Source organism: Chlorocebus sabaeus, chromosome 9, assembly GCF_047675955.1.
Source record: "Chlorocebus sabaeus isolate Y175 chromosome 9, mChlSab1.0.hap1, whole genome shotgun sequence".
In the NCBI taxonomy this organism is placed as follows: domain Eukaryota; kingdom Metazoa; phylum Chordata; class Mammalia; order Primates; family Cercopithecidae; genus Chlorocebus; species Chlorocebus sabaeus.
The window spans coordinates 49,799,872-49,824,464 of NC_132912.1; the positions used below are offsets into that span (position 1 = coordinate 49,799,872).

General features: G+C 40.2%; 1 protein-coding gene across 1 annotated transcript in view; it reads left to right on the forward strand.

Moving 5' to 3' along the window:
• Window positions 1–22,867, forward strand: part of LOC103215806 (arf-GAP with GTPase, ANK repeat and PH domain-containing protein 11-like) — a 29,027-nt gene extending 6,160 nt beyond the window's left edge. The window contains 9 exon segments of the mRNA XM_073018955.1: window positions 239–307; window positions 2,635–2,703; window positions 3,941–3,975; window positions 11,213–11,313; window positions 13,971–14,006; window positions 17,955–18,010; window positions 18,981–19,033; window positions 19,035–19,186; window positions 19,188–22,867. Of these exon segments, the coding sequence (XP_072875056.1) occupies window positions 239–307; window positions 2,635–2,703; window positions 3,941–3,975; window positions 11,213–11,313; window positions 13,971–14,006; window positions 17,955–18,010; window positions 18,981–19,033; window positions 19,035–19,186; window positions 19,188–20,526 (1,910 nt within the window). The 3' untranslated portion in view covers window positions 20,527–22,867.
• The last annotated feature ends 1,726 nt before the right edge of the window (window positions 22,868–24,593 follow it).

Genomic DNA, 24,593 nt, shown 5'->3' on the forward strand with positions numbered 1-24,593 from the left:
ACAAGAGCTGGCTCTGCCTTGCATTCCCACCCCTTAGTCTTTCCCCACTGAGTCCAGTCAGTTTCTTTTCTCCTCCCCTCCCAATCGCCCAGTTCTTGCTCTCTCGTCTCATTCTGCCAGGCTGCCATGGGACCATTTATTTGTGACTCTTCTTGTCAAATAAGCAGCAAATAAATGAGTTGATAAATTTTTGTAAATGGTTACATCTTTTTTTGCTTTTCTCCCTCTATACAGATAGCTTTGGAGTTTAACCCTTCTGCCAATCCAGAGGCAAGCACAATATGCCACAGGAACTGTCAAACAGATGGTGAGACAACATTGTCTGTAGCTCTATGTATTATCCTGTGGGACTTTGTGGAGGCTTCTTTGGACCATTCTCTTCCTTTCCTCAATAAAAACTCAATTATCCCAACTTTCCAGCAGCCATCTTATTTTTTCTTTGTACCTACCCAGATGGTACCTAAGTGAAGGAACCAGGTAAGTGCCTAATTGTTTCCTTTGTTAAAGTAGCTAAATCTCAGGACAGTTCATATTCAGATATTCGGGAATTTCTTGTTTAAAATCAGAATGGAGGTTGCCATGGGAGAGGATGTATGGTATTCTTAATGGGCTGCTGTAAGTCACCTTGATAGAAGCTGCTTAGTTTCTTCTAACTGTAATTTGAACACAGAAGGAAATAAAAGAAAAAAAGAGTGCTTAAAATAATTGTGAAAGGTGTGAAATGTCATGGCCAGGGCTGCAGAAAAAGGTTGTGTGTCTGTGTGTTTGGGGTTTCTCAAAGGACTTTACCTATGAAGCACTGATTAGTTTAAAATTTTTAATTTAACACAAAATGTGTTTCCAGATTTATTCTGGTGATTTAACAGACTTTATTCACCTCCTTGTTCTAAAAGAGAGGTGGGGATTGGTTCATGATCAAAACTTTCAAAATACATGAAACGTCAATGTAGACTTTTAATGTGTAATATAAAGATTGCAGGTTAAAATGTCAGACCTTCCCTGTAAGAGTGTTTGTTGCCGAGGCTCCCCCTTTGTCCTTTCCCCTCCTGACAATAGCATCTTGTTCAAAGATAAGAAAGTTGGAGTTTTGACCGGGTATGGTGGCTCACGCCTGTAATCCCAGCACTTTGGGAGGCCAAGGCGGGCAGATCACCTGAGGTCAGGTGTTCGAGACCAGCCTGGCTAACATGGTGAAACCCCGTCTGTACTAGAAAAAAGTACAAAAATTAGCTGGGCGTGGTGGCGCATGCCTGTAGTTCCAGCTACTCGAGAGGCTGAGGCAGGAGAATTGCTTGAACCCAGGAGGCGGAGGTTGCAGTGAGCAGAGAGCACCAATGCACTCCAGCCTGGGTGACAGAGTGAGACCCCATCTCAACAAAAAAATAAAAATAAAAAAGAGAAAGAAAAGAAAAAGAGAGAAAGAAAGTTGGAATTTTTTAGTCTCTATACTGCTGGGAGAGGCGGGGGATGGGAGGTGGTAGAAAAGAGAAAACAATTAGTTGGTTTGCCTCTAAAATTTTGCAAAACGGTGAATCTAAGTAAAAGTAATTCTGGGTAATAATATGGTTCATGAATAAAAACTAAAATTTTCAAAATAGAAAACATTGCATCATAAAGATATTAAATCCAGTTGGCTTATTGGTTTCATTTAAATGCCAGAGATTTCATTGCTGTAGAAGAAATGTCTTATAGCTCTTCTATTTAAACTTTGATTGGGCTCCTAATTTTTTAAGAGGTAGGATAATTAAGACTCATGATGAGTGTGACTTTGTAACTTGGAAGTACTATCCTCACTTTTCAAGATATTTAAGGATTGCTTTAGAATAAACAAATATATTACGTGAACTAATTGATTATACCTTTATACACAAACTGTGTAAGTACTTGTGTAAACTTATACTCTGCTTGGTGATGTAAGGAAAGCCTCTGAGTGATGTTACACACCAGCTAGTAGATGGGTAGTGTTGGATGAGAGCCCAAAAATGGCTCTTTATTGTCATTCTTTAGGATTACAGCACAGTTTATGTATGTCTCGCTTGGCCCTTTCCAATACAAATAAGACCTGTGTATGTTCTCCCTTTGTATTGCTAATGAAGAAATGAAGACGTAGAGATATCACATGACTACGGAAGACATCTACTTAACAGAACTAAGGTTCTATGTCCTCAGAATGACATGGAAGTGACAGATATGCTATATTTACTTTTTTTAAATTTAAAAAACTCTAGAATACATCTATATTTTGCCTATAAAATAGACCTGTCTTTTAAAACTTACTGACATCTTGATTTATTTTATGCAAAGTGGATTTTATACAACTCAAAGCCAATATTTACCTCTTCATTTTTTTTTTTTTTTTTTTTAAATAAAGGAAGGTGTCACTATGTTACTCATGCTGGCCTCAAATTCCTGACCTGGGTTCAAGTGATTTTCCCATCTCAGCCTCCTGAGTAGCTGGGACTACAAGCATGCGCCGTCTTGCCTTGCTCTATCTTATGTCCATACATTCATTTCAATGGATAAGAATAAAAGTAGAGGTAGTGAAACAGCCTAAATGCAGCAGTTGAATAAACAAATTGATAAATTTTTATAAATGATTACATCTTTTTTTCTTTTCTCCCTCTATACATATAGCATTGGAGTTTAACCCTTCTGCCAATCCAGAGGCAAGCACAATATTCCAGAGGAACTCTCAAAAGGATGGTGAGACAACATTGTTTTTCCTACCAAGAGAAATAATAAAAACTCTTATTTGATTAGGTTATAGAAAGTATTTAGAAAAACTCAAATTGGTTTAAGTTTTTCACCTTTTCACATGTTCACTTGTCTTATTTTAACATGTAATATACTTTCCTTTAGTTGTTATTGTTTTAGTGAAAACATGTAAACTGTTTGTTTATACATTTTGCCATCTTTTTATCAACACAATTAATTTGTCATGTGATGGAGGAGTCATGGACTTCTTTATTTATACTTCTTGGATTTATCTTTATTTATAATTCTTGGATTTCTTTTTATTTATAATTCCTTTTCCCTTACTCGAAAGAGTGCATTTTAAAGATGAATGATAGAACTTAGGCTTCAGCTTGGTTTTCATCTAAACAAATTAAAAACATTGTTGTTTATCATCGGGGACTGAATCTGTGATTTGGGCCTCCTCTCACACAGTCCTCTGACCACATTCATTTACCACATCCAAGTTCATGCTACTCAAAACTTTTAAGTTTTTAACCTTTTCATTTGATGTAATGTAAATTTAAACATGCCCTACTCTTGCTTATTTTCCTTAATGTTATGCTAAATCCTCATTTGTTTGCTAAAAAGCCATACACAGCCAAGTTTTCCAGTTGACTTAAATAGCAAGAATACAAGTGAGGGTTCTATAATAATATGTGAAGTAATGCAGCACAGTGAAACATGGGAGTTTGTAACCTTTGTTTTTATAGTTTGAGTAGACTTTGCCCAACTTGAATCAGTTATTTCTGGTTAGAACTTGTGTTCATTTTTTACATTACTGTAAAGAGATACCTAAGGCTGGGTAATTTGTAACAAAAAGAGGTTTAATTGGCTCATAGATCTTGGGGCTGTACAAACATAGCTTCAACATCTGCTTCTGGTGAGGGCCGCAGCAAGCTTACAATCATGATAGAAGGCAAAAGGGAAGCAGGTGGTTCCACATGGTGAAAGAGGGAGGAGGGAGGGGAAGGGGGAAGTACCACATTCTTTTTTCTTTTTTTTTTTTTTTTTAAATGGAGCCTCGCTCTGTTGCCCAGGCTGGAGTGCAATGGCGTGATCTCTGCTTACTACAACCTCCATCTCCTAGATTCAAGCGATTCTCCTGCCTTAGCCTCCCGAGTAGTTGAGACTATAGGCAGGTGCCACAACACCTGGCTAATTTTTGTATTTTTGGTAGAGACCAAAAAAAAATTTTTTTTCTTAATTGTAGAAGTGAGAAGAAGCAACTGTACAAACCATGTTAGTAAACAGCTAGTTAAGAAATTGATAGTTTGACATAAAAGCATGTCTCTCTTCATTTTTTAAAATTACAATATGTACCCAGTGGTGGTAGCATGGAGCTCTTTTTGTGGATTTTCTAAATCTCTTCTATTTTCCTAAGTAATTTATCCAGAAAAATTTTTAGCTTAGTGTGTCCACCTTTTAAGGATTTCTGACATTTAAATTGAATTTCAATAGTCTGGTTGTGGTAAAAAGATCTGCCTTAAGGCTGGGCATGGTGGCTCACGCCTATAATCCCAGCACTTTAGGAGGCCCAGGTGGGCGGATCATCTGAGGTCAGGAGTTCGAGACAACCCTGACCAACATAGTGGAATTCTGTCTCTACTAAAAATAGAAAATTAGCCGGGCACTGTGGTGCATGCCTGGAATCTCAGCTACTCAGGAGGCTGAGGCAGGAGAATCACTTGAACCCGGCAGGCAGAGGTTGCAGTGAGCCAAGATCACGCCATTGCACTCCAGCCTGGGCAACAGAGCGAAACTCTGCCTCAAAACAAAACAAAACAAAACAAAAAAACAAAAAACAAAGAGATCTGCCTTAAATATTGAATCTTATTTTTAATGAAATAACAAAAATAGAAGAGCTAAGTTAATTGCCAGCACTGTCTACTGACTTTCTATCACAGCAGGTGAAAGCATAGCTTTCTTGCTACACCATGATCTTATGTTCCTCCCTCTGTTTCTTCCAGTAGTAGCACACTTCTTCATTAAATCAGTAATATTTACATGATTATGACTCTGCAAATATTATTCACTGCTAAGTCATATGGTGTTTTCATTGTGCCTCTGCATTACATATCCTTCATCCTGTCTCTGAAACAGTTATGAAATCTGAGCAATTCTGCAATTCTCCTGGAAATTCTCTTTTTTCCTAGCCTATGTTAGTTTATCCATCCAAATATAGTAAGTAGCCTCTGGGTGGTCTGTTTGCTTTCACATCCATTATTTTTTAGCATGAAGCTAATTTTCTGACTATATTCATTTGCTTATTTTCTAACAGTTGTTTTTCCCCAAGTGTTGTAACATTTATCACATGCCTTTCAAAGATATTTTGCATCTGCAAAAACACATCTGTTCCTTTTGTGTGTGTGTTGGGGGGGCAACTTTCTTTGGCCTTTTGTCATCCTAGTTCAGTATGGAGTGGCTTTCCCTAGATGTGCTCGATGTCTGCTTTTCTGTGCTATCTCCTTAAAGTCTTTTGGGATCTCACATAACTGCTCTCTTGTGTGGGATCACCTGAGTCCTAGATTCTGTGTTTCCTTCTGTCCGGTAATCCTCTCTAGTTGTAGTTGAACACATTTTCCTGGGTGGAGATGTTTAGAAAGCTGGCCAGTCTTAAAATCCCTCCTCTTTGATAGAGAGGACACCTCTAGGTTGAATCTAAATTTTATGATTCTAAAGACATTTTGCAGTTGTGCTCTCATTACAGTGTTGTTCTTGAATCTATTACCAGTGTGTGATACACAATTTACAACCAGGTTTTAGGTATCTGTGGAAACTTTTTTTTTTTTTTTTTTGAGACAAGAGTTTCACTCTTATTGCACAGGCTGGAGTGCAGTGGTGCAATCTTGGCTCACTGCAACCTCCACCTCCTGGGTTCAAGTGATTCTCCTGTCTCAACCTCCCAAGTAGCTGGGAGGACAGTCATGCACCACCATGCCTGGCTAATTTTTGTATTTGTAGTAGAGATGGGGTTTCACCATGTTGGCCAGGCTGGTCTCGAACTCCTTATCTCAAGTGATCCACCCACCTCAGCCTCCCAAAGTGCTGGGATTACAGGCGTGAGCCACCACGCCTGGCCCGAAACATTTTAGGATTTTTCTCTCTCTCTGAAGTTCTGAAATTTTATAATAACAGCTTGGCGGGGATCTTTTCATTGAGGCTACTAAACCTGAGACTATCTCTTCTTGAGAAATTTTTTTAATTTTCTCTGTTACTTTTTTACTGATAGTCTTGTTTTTCAGATGCTAGGTTGCTTAGACCAGTACACCTGCATTTGTTTTTTATTTTTCCCCTTCTTTTTCTTTCAGTTTGTCCTTTTATTCTAGTTCTGGGATATTCTGTGACTTTATCCTCTACTATTTCTGTTGAATTTTATATTTTTGAGAGTATTTTGAGATTTTTTTGTTAAGTTTTGCTCCTGGTTTTGACTGCTCCCATGAATTCCTTTTTTCTGTTGCTTTGATTTCTGTTGTTGGAGGCTTCCCTCCAATGTGTGGTGGTCCCTGGCCTGCTTTATTTGGAAGCAGGACTTCTGTTAGCTGATAGCACTCACTGTGAGGTTTTGGAAGCCAAACTAGCTTTTCATTTGGGGGACCTCAGTGTATTATCTGGGGATCTTTATTCGAGACATTTCAGTTTCTTCTGAGAAGGATCTCCCAATTTTCTGCCTGGGAAGTAAAAGCATGGCCACTTGCTTTCCAAAAGCAGAGTTAGCGAAGGAAGTAGGCGTTCCATTTTTGGTATACAGTTTTCTTTATATCTCAGGTTTAAGCCATGGTATCTCTGAGCCAGAAATTCTCAGGTTTGATACATCCAGAGAACACACATCTAAGTTTTCTTGTCAGATGGAAGGACAGGTAGACTCGGGCCTCTGGTTAGAGATTTTCAACTGACCTTGCTGGCTTTTGTTTTATATGTTACCCTACTTTCCAAAGTGCCATTTGCCTGTAAGTTCACAACCTGCCTTTAGTTCTGCAAGACAAACTGGCTCGCTTCGGTTCCAGTCACTTTCTGTAGGGACCAAAGTTGCGCTTCCGTGTTATTTACCACTCCTTAATCTACTTTTTATGTCTCAGCATTTATTAAAAATTATCTCTGTCAACCTTCTCTCCTGGTCATGTGTGTAATCTTTATGACTAATGAGACTTCCGGAGGGAGAGGAAATAAATTTGTGGTCTATCTATTATATTTAATCCAAATTTAGGACCTATGTTTAAATCAAAGTCTAATTTGAGTATAATTAATGATATTAATCCAGAGAATTTTTTTAAATTAATGTATCTATAATAAGAATATTTCACTTTTCTCCTAAGGCCTTGTTTGACATTTTCATTCAAATTTTATCCACTGCCATCTACTTCCCATTACTTCACAATAGATGGAGCTGTTTTCATGAATGCCCAAAGTGTTAGAAATATTTAAGTTAATTAAGATTTGTTCATTTTTGGCCTGGTCAACATAGTAAGTTTAAATAACAAATTAGCCAGGCCTGGTGGCATGTGCCTTTCGTTTAAGCTACTCAGGAGGCTGAGACAGAGGATCACTTGAGCTCAGGAGTTTGCAGCTGCTGTTAACCATAATTGCACCACTGCACTCCAGCCTGGGCAACACAGGGAGACCCTGTCGCAGAAAAAGGAAAAAAGTTATTAATTCTTTAAAAACATATCTAAAATTTGTCCTGCCCAAAATGAGAGCAAAAAATGTAACCTTCAGTCTTTGTTTTATGTTTGCTGAGAAAAATGCCGTATATTATTTATTTATTTATTATTTCCGTAGGTTTTTGGGGGAACAGGTGGTATTTGGTTACATGACTAACTTCTTCAGTGATGATTTGTGAGATTTTGGTGCACGCATCACCTGAGCAGTATCCACTGAACCCAATTTGTAGTCTTTTATCCCTCACCCTCCTTCCAGCCTTTCCAGAGTCCCCAAGTCCATTGTATCAGTCTTATGCCTTTGCATCCTTATAACTTAGCTCCCACGTATGAATGAGAACATATGATGTTTAGTTCTCCATGCCTGCGTTACTTCACTTCGAATAATAGTCTTTACTTCCATCCAGGTTGCTGGGAATGCCATTAGTTTATTTCTTATTGTGGCTGCGTGATATTCCTCATGTGTATATGGGTATGTATATCACAGTTTCTTTATCCACTCCTTGATTGATGGGCATTTGGGCTGGTTCCATATTTTTGTAATTGTAATTTGTAAATTGTAATTTGTTTGAGTTCCTCATAGATTCTGGTTAACAGCTCCTTGTCAGCTGTATAGACTGTGAAGATTCCCTCCCACTCTGTGGGGTGTCTGCTTACTCTGCTGATTGTTCCTTTCCCTGTGCAGAAGCTCTTTAGTTGAGTCTCACCTGTTTGTTTTGTTGCATTTGCTTTTGTGTTCTTAGTCATGAAGTCTTTGCCTAAGCCAGTGTCTAGACAGGTTTTTCCAATGTTACCTTCTAGAATTTTTATGGTTTCAGGTCATAGATTTATATCCTTGATCCATCTTGAGTTGATTTTTGTCTAAGGTGAGAGTTGAGGATCCAGTTTCATTCTCCTGCATGTGGCTTGCCAATTATCCCAGCACCATTTGTTGAATAGGGTTCACTTTCTTCACTTTATGTTTTAGTTGGCTTTGTTGAAAATTAGTTGGCTATAGGTATTTGAGTTTATTTCTGGGTTCCCTATTCTGTTCCATTGGTGTATATGCCTATTTTTATACCACTACCATGCTGTTTTGGTGACTATGGCCTTATAGTATAGTTTGAAATCAGGTAATGTGATGCCTCCAGATTTGTTGTTGTTGCTTATATTTGTTTTGGCTATGTGGGTTCTTGTTTGGTCCCATATGAATTTTAGGATTGTTTTTTCTAGTTCTGTGAAGAAGAATGGTGGTATTTTGATGGAAATTACATTGAATTTGTAGATTGCTTTTGGCAGCATGGTCATTTTCGTGATATTCATTCTACCTTTTCATGAGCATGGGCTGTCTTTCCATTTGTTTATGTCCATGATTTCATTCAGCAATGTTTTATAGTTCCCAATGGCATATCAAAATGATGTTCCAGAGGGTACAGTGGCTCACGCCTGTAATCCCAACACTTTGGGAGGCCAAGGCAGGTGGATCACGAGGTCAAGGGTTGAGACCAGCCTGGTCAACATGGTGAAACCCCGTCTCTACTAAAAATACAAAAATTAGCCAGGCGTGGTGGCATGTGCCTGTAATCCCATCTACTCAGGAGGCTGAGGCAGGAGAATCACTTGAACCTGGGAGGCAGAGGTTGCAGTGAGCCAAGATCGCCCCACTGCACACTCCAGCCTGGGTGACAGAGCGAGACTCCATCTCAAAAAAAATATATATATATATAATCCACCATAATCAAATGGGTTTCATACTAATGATGCAGGCATGGGTTAACATACACAAGTCAATAAATGTGATACACCACATGAACAGAATTGAAAACAAAAAAAATCACATGATCATCTTAATAGATGTGGAAAAGACATTTGACCAAATGCAGCATCCTTTTATGATTAAAACCCTCAGCAAAATTGGCATACAAAGGTTACACCTCAATGTAATAAAAGCCATCTATGACAAACCCACAACCAACATAATATCGAATGGGGAAAAGTTGAAAGCATTCTCCCTGAGAACCGGAACAAGACAAGGATGCCCACTCTCACCACTTCTATTCAACATAGTACTAGAAGACCCAGCCAGAGCAATCACACAAGAGAAAGCAATAAAAGGCATCCTGATCGGTAAAGAGGAAGTCAAACTGTTGCTGTTTGCTGATGATATGATCGTATACCTAGGAAACCCTAAAGACTCCTCCCAAAAGCTCCTAGAACTGATAAATGAGTTCAGCAAAGTTTCAGGAGACAAAATTAATGTACACAAATCAGTAGCTCTATTATACCCCAACAGAGACCAAGCTTAGAATCAAACCGATAACTCAACCCCTTTTACGATAACTGCAAAAATAAAATAAAATAAAATACTTAGAAATAGACATAATCAAGGAGATGAAAGACCTCTACCAGGAAAACAACTTTAGTATTTTTAATGGGTTAAAATTAGAGGCAGCAGGTACAGCGGAAGAAGTCAGTGGGTGGGCATTGGTGTCCAATGGGTACTGGACCTTTGGTGGTAAAGCTTTGGTTTTGACTTACTAAATTACTAGGTACAATTATTTTCTAGTTTTTGTTATTAAATCTTAAAACTACTAAGTAATCCCTTCCATTTCTTGTTAAAGATCATAAAATTTCATACTCTGATTTCTTCTGACTGACGTTAGATTGTTTCTATTTTGTGACTACCTTAAATAATACCTATAAACAGTAAACTGTTAGTAATGTTTTTGCTGTAGTTAAATGTAGTAAGACTTATCCTCCAAATTATAACTGAATTGTCAAACACTTGCAAAGTTTTGGGTTTACTCAGAATTTTATGCTCAGCAGCTGGAGGTAGCAAGAATAACGGCCCTCCCTTACTCTTATGGAGAGGCATACTCTCTCATGAGGGGGATACGCTGCAAGAATTAGTATCTTGTAAGCAGTGGTGAATTTGACTAATTAGTGTACAAAAAAAAACATTTTTTGGTGTGGCTGCTGACAAAGAGATCCAAGAGGGTAGATGGAGTCAAGCTTTTGCTGAAGCAAGGAAAGAGAAAAGCAGTATTCTAGGCAGAGAGCAGGGGTAAAGCAGGAAAATGGCTAGGTGCAGGTCAGATGACTTATAGAATGAAATTGATCAAGTTTTGAAATGAATGGAAAGTATTCTCTGAGAGTCTCATTTGAGTCGTGTCATGGCAGTCTTATTTAAACATGAAGCGAAAGTTAAATATTTTAAGTTGTCATCTGTTTTCAGGGTATGTGAGAGAATATTTAAGTGATACTCTTTTTATCCTCCACTTAAGAAAATAGGACTAGAGAAACCTATGGCTTCCTCGCTTGTTGGTGGCCTAGCAGCCCTGACACACAGAGCCTCTGAATCTGAAACACTTGTTTTGTCACAATATCACCTGAAATAATACATTTAGGATGAGTAATTTAGTAAATGCATTAGTCTTGTAGTCACTGCAATAAAATGCTCTTGTACCAGTATTATTTAATACATTACATTTTATCGTAGTAAATAAATCTTAGAAATAGAAATTCTCGGCTGCTTTACATTGCTGTAAAAAAAAATGAAATCTTATTTTAAACTTTTCTCATGATTTTTAAAGGGAATTCATAAAATCCTTGTTAGGTTTGATGACAGGTACCATATTAAGGGCAGCATTTTATGACCCATATCTTAAACATCGTCTCTGGAAGTTAAGAGCCTCCAATGGGTTTTCTGTAGAGTGCACATGATACCGCACTCAGGCAGTTCATGGAGTGTAAGAAATATCTTAGTGCTTTATCATTTCACATTTTAACCAAGAAAATAATACACTTTGATAAGTTTAACTTATACTTCCCTTCCCTTTCAGGTATCTACTGTGCGTTTCAGTCAACAATACAGCTCATGTTTGACAATATTCCTTGATGACAGCACAGCCAGCCAGTCTTATCTTACAATGACAATAATATCGTGAGTACAACTATACTGCCAAGGGACAGATTCCTTTATTCTAAAATTATTTCGGCCATTTGTTTTTCCTCTCCAGCAATCAGTTTAAGAAATTGGAGTCAACTATGTATTGGTATCCAGATTCTAAATATTAATATCAATTTCTCTTTTAATCTTAGATATCATGGTGGAAGGAAAAAATCAGCAAAGAAGCAATCCCAGAAAAAGGGTATTTTTTTGATGCCTTTATGCCTTAAGACAATGTTGAATGCAGTGAGAAGAATGAGTTCCCTTTATTGAATGTTTTTCATGAAAACTTAGTCATTCAGTGCATTATAGGCCTAAATCAGTGTGTACTACTTTGGACAGTAGCCTTGGAAGAAGGAGCAGCTTTTTCTCTTCTGGCACCATAGTGTATCTGCATTTGCATTTCTCCCATTGTGCATAAGCACCTCATGGGCCACAAAGATGCGCTTTGAGAGCACCCTGAGATGAAGTTTATTTTAAAAGGAACAACAACCAACACCACCAACAGCTCCATAAGGGCTTTCCAGTGTACATTATTATCATCTCCTTGGGTTATGAGTGTTGATTTTTAGAACACAGTTTGGAAAGTACTAATTTAGAACATTAATATCTTTATCTTTAATTTTACTTTTCATTCTATAAACATACCTAGCTTATACACGATTTTGTTTCAAATACACTAGCCTTTTTAGCTAATTCAATTGTCAGTAACTTTTACTTTAATTAAAAATGGCAAGCTTACACTCGTAATAATGTCACTTTCCTTCCCCCATTTTAACAGTAGTTGAGATGAAATTCCGGTTCAGCAAAAACTGGACTCAAACTCTGTCTCAAGTCCTGAGCTTTGGAACCTATTGAGTAATCACTAAATGTCTGTAGTCAGCCAAGTCTCTTAAATCTTTGAGCACACATACACAAAAGCTAATTTGACTAGAGTCCCTGGCTTCTTTGAGTTCAGAAGACTTTGATGTGTTAGCATACAATTCAAAAGTAGCTTTGAAGATTAATCTTGCTCAAACAAATTTCATGCTTTTTTCCTCATTATTCTACTTTTTGGAAGTCTACTTTTGAAAGTAAAGTAAGTTTTAATTTGCCATCAGCAAGTTTGAGAAATGATCATTTGGTATATTCACTATTGATGAAATAAAGGTTTATTGAGCAAATTAATAGGGCAAATTGACTTCAAGAAAAGATTCTGAAAAATGTTTATCATGAGTCAGTAGTGCAGTGTTGTCAATGGGATAGGTGGAACTCACTGAGAACACTTATGCAAAGTTTTTTTTCAAAATACAGATCTGAAAACACATGTGTCTTCCCATCTCCACTTTCCCTCTATCTCTAGGCACTGAGAAGCCTTTTAGGAAAATAGAGATGCATGTGAGACATCTTTATGTGAAGAAAGGCATCCCAGAAGATTCTGATTTTCACTCCAGCTCAATCATCCCAAACTTTGCTGCACATTGAAATCACCTGGGAAACTTTTACCAACAACCTTGATGACCAAAGTCATATCCAATACTAATTACATTAAAATGTCTCATGTTGAAGATGAGGCCGTTATTAAAGCTTCTCAGGTGATTTTAATGTGCGGCAAAATTTGAGAGCCACAGCTTAATTTGAGTTTAGGATGAGAAACTGCTCCTATTTGGTGGGACCTTGGGCAAGTCGATTTTTTTTGTTTTTTTGTTTTTTTTTTGAGACGGAGTCTTGCTCTGTCGGGCAAGTCAGTTTTAAGGTTTGTTTCCCTGATCTGTAAAATGAGTGTTGAATTAAATGTCATGAAAGGTCATTGGTCCTTTCCAGCATGTAACTTTAAATTCTGTGATTTTAAAATTATTTCAGAGATGAAAACTACTTGAAGCACTATAGACATATCCATCTTACATGCTAATGTTACAGGCTTTTTAAAAAGTGCTATTATTGTATAGACCTATTAACTGAAATTGAGATTTGCCCTCCCTCAGTTGTTTTGAGCCTCGTTCTACAAAATTAGCTCAGTGTGGTGGTGCATGCCTGTAATCCCAGCTACTCAGGAGGCTGAGGCAGGAGAATCGCTTGAACTCAGGAAGCAGAGGTTGTGGTGAGCCAAGATCGCACCATTGCACTCCAGCCTGGGCAACAAGAGTGAAACTCCATCTCAAAAAAAAAAAAAAAAAAAAAAAAAAACCATTACCTGGGCATAGTGGCACAAACCTGTAGTCCCAGCTACTTGAGAGGCTGAGGCATGAGAATCGCTTGAACCTGGGAGGTGGAGGCTGTGGTGAGCCAAGATCGCACCACTGCACTCCAGTCTGAGCAACAGAGCGAGACTCTGCGTCAAAAAATAAATACATACATAAAATAAATCGCATGGGGCAAAAGGTTTTGTGGGTAGAAGAGCATATAACAGGGAAATCTGTTATTATTTATACATTATAATCATCAACAGAAACACATCTTCTAACAGCATATTGCCTCACATTTTGGTTCTCATATTTTTGCAGAAAACCAAGAAATGAAAACAAGAAAGTGCCCTTATGGTACTGTTCCAAACTAGAAAATTTGAATTTCAGGGCCGCTAGGAGAGTTTCCTCTGCCCCCCTTTTAAAAAATATCTTCAGGCCTAACAAATGATAACATCTATTGTTATGAAGTTTTTTTTCCTTCCACAGTGTGATCTTGGAGATACATCATGATGTCATGCAAAGGTGAGCTTTTTAGAAACCTGTCTTGTTATTCTAGCTAATTACTTTGCAAGATATCAAGCTCAGTGTTAGGATACAGCTCTAGACATCATAAGTTGTATTGTGCCTGCTAAAATATCAAAGAAAATTATTTGTGTTTTCTTTGTTCCTTAAGATGCTTTTAATACTTAAACGACTGAGAATCCCGAAGACTATGTGTTTATATTGATTATATTGATATTTACTGTGGTAGAAATACAAAATTGAATTTTTTTTTCAAAATCTATTTTTAGTTTAGATTTCACAGCCTTACCACTGTTGATATTATGAGCTAGATAACGCTTTGTTGTGAGGACTGTCCCGTGCATTGCAGAGTTTAGCAGCTTTCATGGCCTCTACCAACTAGATGTCAGTAGTAACCCGTGACCAAGGTTGTACAACATAAAATATCCCTTGAGAACAATATTAACAGATATTTTTCATTGAAAAAATAACTTTTCTACAACAAAACTTGAGTAAAAAGTGTGTCATGTATTTATATTATTTAAAGTCTCTGATGCTGAGCTTAATAGGAGACAACTGGACTCTCTAGATCTTTCTTTGTAATTTGCTTTAAAGAAGCAATAAGAGGCCAGGTGCAGTGGCTCACTCCTGTAATCCCAGCACTTCGGGAGGCTGAGGTGGGCGAATCACAAGGTCAGGAGATCAAGACCATCCCAGCTAACAAGGTGAAACCCCATCTCTACTGAAAATACAAAAACTTAACCAGGCGTGGTGGCACACACCTGTAGTACCAGTTACTTGGGAGGCGGAGGCAGAACCGCTTGAACCCGGGAGGCGGAGGTTGCAGTGAGCTGAGATCGCACCACTGCACTCTAGCCTGGTGACAAAGCAAGAGTCCATCTCAAAAAAAAAAAAAAAAAAAAAAAAAAGGCAATAAGATGGCCAGGTGTGGTGGTTCATACCTGTAATCCCAGCACTTTGGGAGGCCAAGGTGGGCAGATCACTTGAGGTCAGGAATTTGAGACCAGCCTGACCAACATGGTGAAACCCGCCTCTACTAAAAATATAAAAAAATAGCTGGGCGTGGTGGTGCATGCATACCAGCTACTTCTGAGGCTGAGGCCAGAGAATTGCATAGACCCGAGAGGCAGAGGTTGCAGTGAGCTGAGATCTCCCCATTGCACCCCAGCCTGGGTGACAGAGGGAGACTCTGTCTCAAAAAAAAGAAAAAAGAAGCAATAAAATGACCTAACCTCATGCAAATATGTAGTTGTTAAAAAGGTGTATTTTTAAAGTTTTCAGACAGTTGTCAGTATTCTTTAATACTAAATCAAAACTTCACAAGTGCTAGTTTCTTAAATTAGTTACAGTGGCATTTTCCATGTTAATACATTTATTCCATCAGTACTCATTGATCTTTCTTGCACATTAAATGGATCTTCCCCCCATACTTGCATTTATAATATTATGCATTAGTTACTTGGAATATATTGGTTTATGTTTTATTATGTCAAAAATCACTTTTAGTTTAAACACCAATCTTACTTTAAAATGCCTTTAAGTATTGAAAAGATGTCAAGCCTACAGTAGAAGGAATGAGTTTTTCAAAGTCCTCAAGAAAGCTTAAATTTCATCATTGGGAATAAATACTTATTTTCATTGAAGTGACAACCTCTCACTTCATTTATTTTTGAGAATGATAGTTGTACTTCTTTTTAGACTAAGTCTCATTCTGTCACTTGGCTGGAGTGCATTGGCATGATCTCAGCTCAAGCAATCCTCTCACCTCAGACTCCTGTGTAGCTGGGACCACAGATGTGTGGCACCACCCCAGGCTAATTTTCTTGTATTTTTGGTAGAGACAGGGTTTCGTTATGTTGCCGAGGCTGGTCTCAAATTCCTGAAGGAACTCAAGCCATCGGCCTGCTTTGGCCTCCCAAAGTGCTGGGATTTACAGGCATGAGCTACTGCGCTGGCCCAGTTGTACTTTTAAATAAAAACGATGTTCCATTAAAAAAAAGTGATTGTTCAGTTCACAATTGAATCACGAATTTTTTTTTTAGGAAAAAAAAAAAAAACAACCATACTGCAGTCAGCAGAAGCACTTCTTGTTAACTTTCCACTTATTCAGAATATTAAAGAGACATGTCAAGATTTAGTAACAACATTAATTTTTACTGCTTCATCAGAGACATTCTTAAGAAATTCAGGCTATCTTTTTTAACTGTAGGGGACAGTAAAGAATAGAGTGACTAATGTAATTGGTACCACTGCCTTGATTTATGCTGAGAAACCAGCAGTTTACCCACTTTTACTTTTATACAGTCATGGCAAGTGTCAATGGAAAAGCAGGCAATGACTTTGTATTACTTTTACAAATTTTTAAAATTTTTAATCAACTTTCTCAGGTTTAATTAGTATGATTCAGAACAGTGTCAGCCAGGCACAGTGGCTCAGTCCTGTAATCCCAGCACTTTGGGAGGCTGAAGCGAGTGGATCACCTGAGGTCAGGTGTTCAAGACCAGCCTGGCCAACATGGTGAAACCACATTTCTACTAAAAATACAAAAATTAGCCAGGCATGGTGGTGGGCACCTGTAATCCCAGCTACTCGGGAAGCTGAAATAGGAGAATCACTTGAACCCAGGAAGTAAATGTTGCCGTGAGCCAAGATCACACCATTGCACTCCAACCTGGGCAACAAGAGAGAAACTCGGTCTTAAAAAAAGCAGTGTTGACCTCTTAGGCCTTCTGGAAAGGGTCTTGGGGATCCTGAGAGGTTCACAGAGCACATTTGGAGAACCGCTGTTTTATCACACAGGCACAATGCATTAGTTCTACAAAGTTTAAAGTTCATCAAAGATTGGCCTCTTAAAAAGGCAGTTGAGTTTTTAATTCAAACAACAGAAAATACGTAAATACATCATGAGAATATACTACAGAGAACTAAAGAGAAAGGAAGCAAGGAAGCTAGGAAATCTGAATCACATTTACATTTATTTTTTATTTGTTATTTATTTATTTGTTTGTTTCTGAGATGGAGTCTCGCTCTGTTGCCCAGGGTGGAGTGCAGTGGCGCAATCTCGGCTCACTGCAAGCTCTGCCTCCTGGGTTCACACAATTCTCCTACCTCAGTCTCCTGAGTACCTGGGACTACAGGAGTATGCCACCACGCCCAGGAATTTTTTGGTATTTTTAGTAGAGACGGGATTTCACCGTGTTAACCAGAATGGTCTCAATCTCCTGACCTCGTGATCTGCCCGCCTCGGCCCCACGAAAGTGCTGGGATTACAGGTGTGAGCCACTGTGCTTGGCCACATTTACATTTATTTTATTTATTTATTTTGAGATGGATTCTCGCTTTGTCACCAGGCTGGAGTGCAATGGCGCGATCTCCACTCACTGCAACCTCCGCTTCATGGGTTCAAGCAATTCTACCTCAGCCTCCTGAGTAGCTGGGATTACAGGCATGTACCACTATGCCCAGCTATTTTTTGTATTTTTAGGAGAGACAGGGTTTCACCATGTTGGTCAGTCTGGTCTTGATCTCATGACCTTGTGATCTGCCTGCCTCAGCCTCCCAAAGTGCTGGGGTTACAGGAATGAGCCACTGTGCCTGACCACATTTTTAAAGTTCACCACTACTGCTTTGTAAAACATTCTTGTGTTTCAATGTGTGGTTAGAAGAGTGAAGATATATTTGGTTTATTGCCATTCCCTGTTAGGGACAGTCAATACTTATGGGCATTTCTGACTGGTTATCATATAAAATACTTCACAGTACAGGACATGATGTGCTGAGAAAGAAGAAGTCAGGAAACCCTCTGCAAGTCAGGATCCAGGAGAAGAATTTGTAAATACTGCTTTGGTAAAGTAAACACCAAAGCACACAGGAGGCCGTATTTTACTAAACAGATATTATACTAAGATATTAACAGTTTTTGAAGTAATGCACATTCTTATTTTATAGAGATGCAGATACATCTTTGAACGTATTTGATGAATGGTTATACTCATTTACGGTAAGTAGCACTTTTATTGCGGTTGTATTTTCATCATACACTTGTATCTGTTTCATGCTGAAGTCAAAGGCAACTTTTTTTAAATCTTCCCCACTTCATGTCACATTTAGTCATCTTAAGTGTTGTAAAAAGAATGTGCTGGAATAAGAACTGGTCTGCAGCTCTGTTTAGTTAGTGAGCTAATATGAGTAAATATACTATCCAAATAACAGAAAATGTGGGGGTTTTTTGTTTTTTTTGTTTGTTTGTTTTTTTGTTTTGAGATGGAGTCTCTCTCTGTAGCCCAGGCTGGAGTGCAGTCACGTGATCTCGGCTCACTGCAGGCGTGCCTCCCAGGTCCCTGTTCAAGCAATTCTTCTGCCTCAGCCTCTTGAGTAACTGGGATTACAGGCATGCACTACCATGCCCGGCTAAATTTTTTTTTCTTTTTTTGTTTTTCAGTAGACAGTGTTTCACCATGTTGGCCAGGATGGTCTTGAACTCCTGACCTCGTGATCCACCCACCTCAGCCTCCAAAAGTGCTGGGATTACAGGTGTGAGCCACCATGCCTGGCCCAGAAAATTTTTTTTTTTTTTTTTTTTTTTTTTTTTTTTTGAGACGAAGTCTTGCTCTGTTGCCCAGGCTGGAGTGCAGTGGCGCGTCCTCGGCTCACTGCAAGCTCCACCTACTGGGTTTATGCCATTCTCCTGCCTCTGCCTCCCAAGTAGCTGGGACCACAGGCGCCCGCCAACGCGCCCGGCTAATTTTTTGTATTTTTAGTAGAGACAGGGTTTCACCGTGTTAACCAGGGTGGTCTCGATCTCCTGACCTTGTGATCCGCCCGCCTCAGCCTCCCAAAGTGCTGGGATTACAGGCGTGAGCCACCGCGCCTGGCTGAAAATATTTCTTTTTAAAAGGTAATTGTGAGCTGTCTATAGGACCCTGCAAGTCACTACCCAATGTTCGAAGCCATTCCTCCTTCTGTTCCACACAGGTTCCACCATGCACATTATCCAGACAAGAAATGGAGGTGGGAGTTTAAGTAACAAATTCCTCCCCCATTCCATCAACTCCCAGCATCAGCCACGAGGACCTTCAGATCAATGGTCCTCCCGGTGCCAACACACCCACGCCTGTTTGCAAGGAGTCCAAGCACTGGTCCAACCTGTTGACATCTGAGAAAGGGAATGACCCAGATAAAGAAAGCCCTAGAGAGTCATGCTGACATCACTGGGAGCAGCAGAGCCATTCCAATTAAACAGGGCATGCTCTTAAAGCTAAGTGGGAAATGGCTGAAGAAATGGAAAAAGAAATATGTCACCCTCTGTGACAATGGCGTGCTCACCTATTATTCAAGCTTAGGTGATTATATGAAGAATATTCTTAAAAAAGAGATTGACCTTCGGGCATCTACCATCGAAGTCCCAGGAAAGAGGCCACCCTTAGCCACACTGGCCTGCGCACCCATTTCCAGCTCTAAAAGCAATGGCCTATCCAAGGACATGAACAGTCTATGTACCTCAGCCAATTCAGACACCGGGCTGGGTGACTCCATATGCTCCAGCCCCAGTATCTCCAGCACCACCAGCCCCAAGCTCAACCCACCCCCCTCTCCTCATACCAACAAAAAGAAACACCGAAGGAAGAAAAGCACCAACAGCTTGAAAGATGATGGCCTGTCCAGCACTGCTGAAGAACAACAAGAAAACTTTATCATTGTGTCCCTCACTGGCCAAACGTGGCACTTTGAAACCACGACATATGAGGAGCGGGATGCCTGGGTCCAAGCCATCGAGAGCCAGATCCTGGCCAGCCTGCAGTCATGCGAGAGCAGCAAAAGCAAGTTCTGGCTGATGAGCCAGAGCGAGGCCATGGCCCTGCAGTCCATCAGAAACATGTGTGGGAACTCCCACTGTGTGGACTGTGAGACCCAGAATCCTAACTGGGCCAGTTTGAATTTGGGAGTCCTCATGTGTATTGAATGCTCAGGGATCCACCATAATCTTGGCACCCACCTTTCTTGAGTTCGATCTCCGGACCTGGATGACTGGCCAGTCGAGCTTGTGAAGGTTATGTCATCTGTTGGCAATGAGCTAGCCAACAGCCTCTGGGAAGAGAGTAGCCAGGGGCAGATGAAACCCTCGGTCTACTCCACAAGGGAAGAGAAGGAATGGTGGATCCATGCCAAATATGAGCAGAAGCTCTTCCTGGCCCCACTACCCTGCATGGACCTGTCCCTGGGCCAGCACCTGCTGCAGGCCACCGCTGATGAGGACCTGCAGACAGCCATCCTGCTGCTGGCACATGGCTCTCGGGAGGAGGTGAACGAGACCTGTTGGGAGGGAGATGGCTGCACAGTGCTGCATCTGGCCTGCTGCAAGGGGAATGTGGTCCTGGCTCAGCTCCTGATCTGGTATGGGGTGGATGTCATGGCCTGAGATGCCCATGGGAACACAGCGCTAGCCTACGCCTGGCAGGCCTCCAGCCAGGAGTGCATCGAGGTACTGCTGCAGTACGGCTGCCCCGACGAGTGCGTGTAGTATCTGTTTAATTTTATTTGACTGCAGTCTCCTTGGTGCAAAAACAAAATGGGAAAAATAAATAAGAATAACTCAGAAATTCAAAAGGAAATCACAAATTCACCTAATAATAGCATTTTGAGTGCATTTCGTAAATTAAGCAAATACACAAAAGGTTGATTTTTCTGACTGTAAGAGATATTTTATGTCCTTTTGCTGAGGTGGATATGTTAATCTCAGGCCCTCCTGGGCCACATTGCTCAAGTCACACAGGCTTCTGTATTATATATTTAGATAAGATGTGTGAAAGTATCTTTGAAAAAAAGTTCATAAATATGCATTGATTTTTGTACACATGGCACCTCTCTTTTATTTTTTTGAAATGGAGTCTCGTTCTGTCACCCAGGCTGGAGTGTAGTGGCGCGATATGGGCTCACTGCAAGCTCTGCCTCCCAGGTTCACGCCATTCTCCTGCCTCAGCCTCTCAAGTAGCTGGGACTACAGGCACCCACCACCATGCCTGGCTAATTTTTTGTATTTTTAGTAGAGACAGGGTTTCACCATGTTAACCAGGATGGTCTCAATCTCCTGACCTCGTGATCCACAGCCTCAGCCTCCCAAAGTGCTGGGATTACAGGCATGAGCCACCATGCCCAGCCAATGGCACCTCTCTTAATTTATAAATTGAACTGGATGTGAACTAATAATGTGCAATTATTGAGATAAGAGGGTTATAGATCATTATACATGGAAAATATTCCCAGCGTAAGCACTTCCATTAATGTGATCTACAGCTTTTAAAAAGGAACATTTCAGAAGAAGATGGTGGTACAATTTACTTATTAAAATTGAGAAAGGAAAAAGAAAAAGACACTGGATTATATTAGAAAGGGAAAAGAAGGAATGTGATTTCTTATGATTAAAAGCTTGATCTAGATTGCATGCAGCTTTTGCTACCCAAAACCAAGCAACTCTGGCAAAACAGAGTGGTTTTCTGAATGCCAGACTGAGATGCCTTACAAAGGCAGCTGCTGATGGTTCCAGATGTAGAGATAGGTGATGCAGGAGGGAAAGCTGGATTGGAAAAGGGAGAGTTTTGTAGATGGGCTAAGCTCAGTGTGACTTTGAGAGAGAAGAGCCAGCAGCATCTAGTCATCATTTGGATGTACAGGACTAGAGCATGAATCTGACGTAGAGCTGTGGAATGAAGAGCAACAGCAGCTCTTTAAATACCGAGAAAGTGTGTAGAATGAAATTGGACAAGCCAAGCATGGTGGTTTCATGCCTTTAGTCCTAGCTACTTGGGAGGCTGAGGTGGGGGAATTATTTGAACTCAGCAGTTGAGTCCAGCCTGGGCCAGATGGTGAGACCCTGTATCTTAAGGAAAGAAAAAATAAGGCCAGGTACAGTATCTCATGCCTGTAATCCCAGCACTTTGGGAGGCCAAGTTGAGAGGATTGCTCAAGTGTAGGAGTTCAAGACGAGACTGGGCAAAAAAGTGAGACCCATTTCTACCAAAAAAAAAAAAAAAAAAAAATCAAGAAATTAGGTGGACATGGTGGTACATGCCTGTGGCCCCAGTTACATGGCATGGCAGGCTGAGGCAGGAAGATCACTTGAGCCCAGGAAGCGGAGGCTGCAGTGACCTGTATTTGTGCCACTGCACTCCAGCCTGGGCAACAGAGTGAGACCCTGTCTCAAAAACAGATAAAGTGGACAGAAAATAGGTTGGTAAGGACTATTGTCATTTAAAAGACAAGCCCCCAGAGGAGTGGCTACTAGAGTGAGAGGAGGAAAAGCAGAAGAGGATAAGAAAAGGCTTTCAAAAGAATTCAAGACAGGAAAGGCTGTGGTCACAGTGCTGAATGCTGCCAAGCAGTGACTTGATTCGTGAACACTCACTGGATGCTGACTCTGTTGCTCTTCTGAGTGCTGGGGTAGAGGAGAGAACAAGTGGAACACAGTTCTTGCTTATATGAAGCAAGTTCTAGCTTATGTTCTAGGAAGTTCAAACTTAAATATTTTTTCAGGGAGCATAAAATAGCAAGAAGAGGAAGCAGGCTGAAGGGACACAGAGTGATTGGGGGCTATTTTAGGTAGAATGATAAGGAACAGCCTCTCTAGAGAGCTGACATTTGAACAGTGACCTGACTGAGGGGATGATGGAAAACAGTGCTGACATTACAGGCAGCAGGATGACTGCCAAGACAGACAGAAAAGCATTTGATGTGTGTTTGAGGAACAAATAGCAAGGTGACCAGCATGGTCAGAGTGAACAATGAGGAAAACCTTGAATGAGAATAAAGCAATTCTATCTTAGATGCTAATCTGCCATGTTCTGATTAATCCCACTTCCATTAAAAACTTCTACGATTTCTATTTTATCTTTTTAATTTTTTTTTTTTTTTTTTTTTTTTTTTTTTGAGATGGAGTTTCACTCTGTCTCCCAGGTTGGACTACAGTGGCACAATCTCAGCTCATTGCAAACTCCACCTCCTGAGTTCAAGCGATTCTCCTGCCTCAGCTTCCCAAGTAACTGGGGTTACAGGTGCCTGCTACCACACCTGGCTAATTTTTGTATTTTTAGTAGAGACGAGGTTTTACCATGTTGGCCAGGCTGGTCTCAAACTCCTGACTTCAGGTGATCCACCCACCTCGGCCTCCCAAAGTGCTGGGATTACAGGTGTGAGCCACCATGCCTGGCTGTACACATCCCTCCTGAAGCACACATTACCCTTTCCCTATGCTGTATAAGCCCTGGGTCGGGGAGGTGGGGGGGATTGCACATGGATCCACCATCTTGCCTTGGTCCCATCACTGACTTGGCTTCTATTCATAAACGCCTATTATTTGTTTCTTTCTGAGAAACTGAATTTGTCAGCCTCTTTCCTTGGTATCTCATGTTCCTTGGCCTTTGCAGGTAGGTTTATATAGACGTGCTCACCACAGAACAGGCAGTTTCTCAAAAAATTAAAAATAGAATTACCAAATGATCCAGCAATATCACTTTTGGATATATAGCCAAAATAATCGAAAGCAAGGTCGCATAGAAACATTTGTACACTGATATTCATAGCAGTGGTATTCACACTCGTCAAAACATGGATGCAGCCTAATTGTCCATAGATAAAATGTGGTATACACATGTAGTAAAATATTCTTCAGCCTTAAAATGGAAGGAAATTCTAACACATGCTACAACATGGATGAACACTGAGGACATTTTGCTAAGTGAAATAAGCCAGTTACAAAAAGAAAAATACTGTGTTCTTTCACTTATGTGAAGCGTCTAGACTGAGTAAGCAAACTAACAGAAACAGAAAGTGGAAAGGGGGTTTCCAGAGACATGGGGAAGGGAGAAAACGGGAAGTTGCTTAGTGGATATAGAGTTTTGGTTTTGTCAGATGAAAAAGTTCTGGAGATTGGTTGCATGGCAATGTGAATATACTCTACATTACCCAACCCAAGGGCTCTCCTTGACCCCTGTTCCAACTGTACACTTAAAAGTGGGTAAGGTAGTAAATTTTATACATATTTTACTACAATTCAAAATATAATAATTATTATTATTTATCTTTTAAGATGCCTCAATCTGTTGCCCAGGCTGGAGTGCAATGGCACTATCTCGGCTCACTGTAACCTCTGCCTTCTGGGTTCAAGCAATTCTCCTGCCTCAGCCTCCCAACTAGCTGGAACTTACAGGCACCCGCCACCATGCTCAGCTAATTCTTGTATGTTTAGTAGAGACGGGGTTTCACCATGTTGGCCAGGCTGGTCTCAAACTCCTGACCTCAGGTGATCCACCTGCCTTGGCTTCCCAAAGTGCTGGGATTATAGGTGAGCCACCGTACCCGGCTGTCAAAATAGAATTTCGTGTTTTTTTTTTTTTTTTAAGATGGAGTTTCACTCTTGTTGGCCAGGCTGGAGTACAATGGCATGATCTCAGCTCACGGCAACCTCCACCTCCCAGGTTCAAGCGATTCTACTTCCTCAGCCTCCCAAGTAGCTGGGATTATAGGCATGTGCCACCACACCTGGCTAATACTGTATTTTATTTTAGTAGAGATGGGATTTCTCCATGTTGGTCA